The 5347-nt window shown below is 31.4% G+C and overlaps 2 protein-coding genes across 4 annotated transcripts in view; both read right to left on the bottom strand.

Annotated features, from left to right (window-relative positions):
- The window catches only part of LOC117119404 (steroid 17-alpha-hydroxylase/17,20 lyase-like), a 17816-nt gene extending 14663 nt beyond the window's left edge, over positions 1-3153 (bottom strand). Inside the window, exons 1-4 of the mRNA XM_033264207.1 lie at positions 3009-3153; positions 1922-2070; positions 1626-1805; positions 519-612 (exon numbers count right to left, since the gene is read on the bottom strand). Coding sequence (XP_033120098.1) covers positions 519-612; positions 1626-1805; positions 1922-2069 — 422 coding nt within the window. The 5' untranslated portion in view covers position 2070; positions 3009-3153. The remainder of the gene's footprint in view (positions 1-518; positions 613-1625; positions 1806-1921; positions 2071-3008) is intronic.
- LOC117119403 (steroid 17-alpha-hydroxylase/17,20 lyase-like) overlaps positions 1-5347 on the bottom strand; it is a 20055-nt gene that overhangs the window by 5661 nt on the left and 9047 nt on the right. The window contains exon 12 of one of the 3 annotated variants that reach the window (XM_033264204.1): positions 4269-4778. The exons of the other annotated variants lie outside the window; for them this stretch is intronic. The gene's annotated coding sequence lies outside the window, so the exon portion shown is untranslated. Of the gene's footprint in view, positions 1-4268; positions 4779-5347 lie in introns of those variants that run through there. 3 annotated transcript variants of the gene reach the window in all.

The raw sequence follows: 5347 nt of genomic DNA, 5'->3' as shown, positions 1-5347 counted from the left end.
AAAAACTTAGCATTGAAATCAACATCTAAAATAACATACAACTACTAGTATAAGAAGATTTAAAATATTAATGTAAATAAAAATGAAAATAATATTAAGGCTAAATTTAATGTAAATAGTAAAGTAAAGTGATGCAATAATTGAGCATAGCTCATCAATGGAAACATTTCTTATTAACTATCTTAAATTGTTTTGGTGAAACCATATAGTCAATGCTTGCGTAATAGCGTTAAAACCAAAGACATTGGTATAAATATACAAGTGCCCGATCGTCTGAGCCTAAAAATTATGCACCACATACAATTTGTTGTGCATCATTGTGTAATAGTTAACAGTGATGTTGTTGGTTAAGTGAGATATCTGGATAAAGGAAACTTTGACCTTTATTGTTTTATCCAGGTAAGTATTCCCCTTGGGTAATGCATATAGTACAATCTAGATATCATATTAGGTTTTTATCAGCAGTTCAATTTAGTTCAATCTTTATTCGATCAATTACATAAATGACTATGGTAAACCTGATAGCAGAGTGAGCTAGCATACGATGGTACTTCCAAATTGGAGTAGGCTGGGCCATAGCAATATCTTGTTTACCGTCTGCATACCAATCAACTATTTAAAAAGAAAGAAAAACAGAAACAAAACAAAACAATAATTAAAGAACCTAATAATTATATATATTTAATAGTAAAACTTTATAGAAATTGAAATACCAATGCAAATAAACAATATTTTAGCTTTGTTACACAATAGGATTATTTTGTTGAAAAAACAAATCCTTCTTTACAGAATCTACGAAACTATTATTATGCAATTTTCAGTTAATAAACAAAGGAAATTTATAAACATAGGCCTACATAAGAGAAAATTTTCTGAACAAAAAAGTGGTGAGGTAAAATTTTATGATGTTTTAGGTTTTGAGAGAGGGAAATTAGTCATTGTCAAAAATATTTAATTATTTTTTGTCCATTCATTTAATATCACTCAGCAGACGTGATACCTGTGGCTTCCAATGGGGGGGGGGGCCTCTTACACATCACCTGCTAACATCTAAATATGGGAATGATAAGACGTACATATTATTTTTTTTCATCATAATTTATTATAAACACAGTATGCACCACCGTACGAAGGTAAGACATGCGCGCACATGGTCAGACGCCATGGCAGCGCCAATAGAGATCGCCCTTTCTTTTTGTCTATGGCTCTCACTGTCTGTCTATAGGATCGAGAGCGGAGCCCCGCCCATATCAGTCTGTCAGAGAAAAAATTAAACGGGGCTGAGGTGAGGGCGAACTCTGGCTCATCTCTTGTGGTACGATGATGAGCTCATGCCAGATTTATGTACAGTATTTCTGAGTATGAAATGTGATGTGAAATGTGATCTCATCTAATTTTATATGTTATTTTTCTACCTTTCTTTAATTTTGTAATATTAATTTTTATACAGTCGATTGTTTTTTTTTATTTTGTTTGTTAAATTTTACCCTTTTTTTTGTTTGTACGAACGCACCAATTGATATTGAGTGCCACCGATTCAAAGGTGTATATTCATATAAATAAATAAATAAATAAATAATAGACAGTCCACAGAAATTATGGACAATAATAAATGTGAAACTTACATGCGAATGTACGTGGGCGTCCACTACATGCATCGGGTTTTTTCACCAGCACCTCGTGTACTAACTCATAGTTGTTAACGATGACGGCCCAAAATGATCCAAGTTTTATAGAAAATACATTTCCATATGTTTCTGACATTCGCTTGAATGTCTTATGAGATGGAATATCTCCTATAAGATCTTGGTATATTATTGGGAAAAAAAACAATATACGTTCAAATTATATATATATATATACATACATATACATACATTTGTCATAAAATAGGCCTAACTCATTAAATTCTAGAACGTACCGAATATGCTTCCTATGATTGGATAAGGAAATGGTCCAGGTGGCATTCCAGGTGGTCGACGTGCGTTTATGTACAAACAAGTGGTGACTATGATGGCGAATAATGCAAGCCATGAGAGTGATGATGGAAAATCAATCTGATATAGCATCCTAAACGAAATATTTTAAAAGTTATATGCCGGTATAAGAGACAGTATATATGTATATAAAGAATAAAATGCATACAATGGACACAATGCTAGTGAAAAAACAGCTGGATCTCGGTAGAGACACAAATTTGATAAGCAACAGCAAAAAATCAACGTAATGTTGTAATGCTATGTTGTGTTTTATTGTATACATACATATGAAATCTGTATTGTACAACTTGATTATATTTTAAAGATTTTAATCTAATTCAATCCGAGCCTGTCACATTTTGTTTTATTTTTTTTCAACTGTGCAAAAATAGAGAAAACCCACTTGTCTTTAAGAAATACAGGGGCTACTAGATCTCACAAATCACAAACTCTTTGAAATACCACCACTCTAGGTTGTGAATTGTTAATAATTAAAGGCCTTCCATAGTAATACTAGGTGTACTGTGAGAAAAAGGTAATAGTACTAAGTGATAAGCCTGTAAGCTATTGTTCAACCACAAGGCTATTGACAGATTTGCTTCAATGTCTGTAATTACGCATTCTATTGTGTTTAAATCATTGTCCTGTTTCCTTATGAAGAACAAAAACTACGATCGATAACTACATTTGGTACCACTAGTATGGTGATTTTGAACCGAACTTTAAATTAAAACTTATATAGCGAAAACGGGTTTCATTTTTACTTTTTGTTTAGCGAAGAGTGGAGTGGAAAGGGAAAGAGGTTAAAAGTTACAGTATATTATATTTCTTGTGTATAAAATATGTATATATATGCTAAGACTAGATTGTGTATAGTCTGAAAGAAGCTGTAGAATACAATTTTGAAAAGGTATAACCATAACTAGTCATGGAAAGAAATCTAAGTACAGAAAACGCTATTAGCAATCCTGATCATAGTGACTGCAGAATCAAATCGCTATCTGAACAATTATCTTTAGTATAACATACCTTTGTTGCGATCTTCACTTCTGACAAATAGACGTATGAGCTTTGACTCAGATTGGGTGTTGTGAGGTTTAGTATTCAAGCAGCATTATTGTCCGATGAAGGGTCAAATTTAGAGTAGCTGATGGCTATTCGATTGAAAGGTGAACCCACTCAATCGTAACCGATTGCGTTTTCTACTACCTGGCGCAGATTAAGCATAATTTATGTCATAATATTCAGATATCAAGAACTAAGTCGTCTCACAAGAAAAAAAAAAAAACATAAAAATAAGTCGTCTCACAAGAAAAAAAAAAAAAAAAAAAAAAAAAAAAAAAAAAAAAAACCGACAGCATCAATGATGCAATAGCCCACTTGACAATGGCAACATATTTCAGGGGAAAAAACCCAAAAATTCAGTTAAAATTTGGAACAATCTTACCCCAGAGATACACGCAATTCATTAAGTTCTTTAACTATGCATTCCTTCAAAAAAATGATTTAATTTAAAACTGTACTTTTTTGTTTCTTGTTTTTTTTTCCCTTTTTAAAAAAATAATTTCTTTAAATATTATTTCATATTCTAAATATGTTTTAAACTATTAACTGGACCTTAAGGAAGAACAATGCAAATTGATTTATGCAGAATAAAGAAATATTTCTATCTATCTATGACGTTTGTGCGTTGTCGGTGGGAGCTGGTGTGGTCATGGGGGGTATGTTGTTACATGTATTGAACATTACAACTTTTAACTAGAGTCAGTGATGTTCGTATGCAGCATTATAGTAGAGCTCTACTAATATTGTAGTAATCTACTTATATATTGTAGCCATGGCAAGTCGCGGAAAATGTCCCCCATCAAAAAATATGTCAGGTTGAAAAACAAAACAAAACAAAACAAAACAAAACTCGTAGCCGGCTATTTATGCCATTTGCTTATTTTCGGATTAAAATAGTAGATATCATCCGATATTCGTGCGATGAAATAATATATTTCGATAGTATTGAAAATACGAATGATTGATGAATCAAATAATATTTCATTATTGTGCTACCGTACTTGTTATTTCAATGGGTATTTTATAGTCGCTAATTGTCATCAATGTAAATATCCATTGGAAAATGAATGACACCTTTATAACTAACTGTGATAAGATTTTGATTTGACCCGAACACATTTCTTTTTTTATTCCAGATAGGCGTTTTTATCTTTGAGTTACATGTCAAGATGAATGTATTTATAGAATTTGTAAAGATAACAAAAAAAAAAAGATAAAGATTCATGTTTTTCTGATTTTAATCTAAATACAATACTTTAAAAATCTACCGCAGAGGGCAGTTGATAAACAACCATTAACAGTAATAGTATGGTAACACCAGGGAACAGCGAGATTTAACGGTTCCCTGGTAACACACAGACAGACAGTCGCTCTCTAAGCCTAGACCGGATGACAAACAGACTTATCCTAGGTTTAAATGCCTATGCTGTACAAACAGGGTAAAAATTCACCAAGTTTGAATTGCAATTTCTCTAATTCAGCTTTTACGAAACGTTTTCTTTTTAAAATAGAGTAAAATAACATCTAACGAGCAAGAAACAAAAAAAAAAAAAAAAAAATAGATCTCGAAATGATGAGACGATCTCCGTACAGTACTTTGAGTCCCGACTTTCTGTGGTGGCGCTGTTTGTTTATTTCGTCTCCGTATGATAGGCCCAGACATACAAGAAAACATATAAGTAAACTGTTTTCTAAAACAGTGATTTTGAATGTGTTATTATTTCGATTAAGCATGTACGTATCATTATCAGTCGAACGATAAATCTTGGTTATACTTTAATAAGGAGAAATTATGTTCAATTGGTTTTGGTGTAAATTGGTATGAACAATGTGTTGAGAACAATGTTTCTTTTATATCTGAAATAACTACTCGTCTAACTGATATTGAACGTCAAAAGTTTCATGAACAAATTCATTTATTTTCCAGACTTAAGTATTATGTGACATTTAAATATAATTTTACAATCGAACTATACCTAATGCATATACAAAATTTTAATTATAGACGTATTCTCACTAAGTTGCGTTTAGGAGTCCTTGAATTAGAAATTGAAACTGGTAGATGGTCAAAAATTGATAAAAAAGATAAATTATGCAAACATTGTACATTAAATTTAGTTGAAGATGGGTACCATTTTACTTTAATTTGCCTTGTTACACTGATATTTGTAAACATTATATATTCAAGTATTTTACTGTTAATCCATCCAAAGTTAAGTTTACTCAATTAATGTCCACTACTTATATCAATACAATAAGTTGTTTATGTAAATTTCTTTATCACTCATTTAAACGTAGAAATG

Source organism: Anneissia japonica, unplaced genomic scaffold, assembly GCF_011630105.1.
Source record: "Anneissia japonica isolate Jap-2015-1 unplaced genomic scaffold, ASM1163010v1 scaffold3293_len478364_cov160, whole genome shotgun sequence".
Taxonomy (NCBI): Eukaryota; Metazoa; Echinodermata; class Crinoidea; order Comatulida; family Comatulidae; genus Anneissia; species Anneissia japonica.
This window is presented reverse-complemented; position numbering and strand designations above follow the sequence as displayed.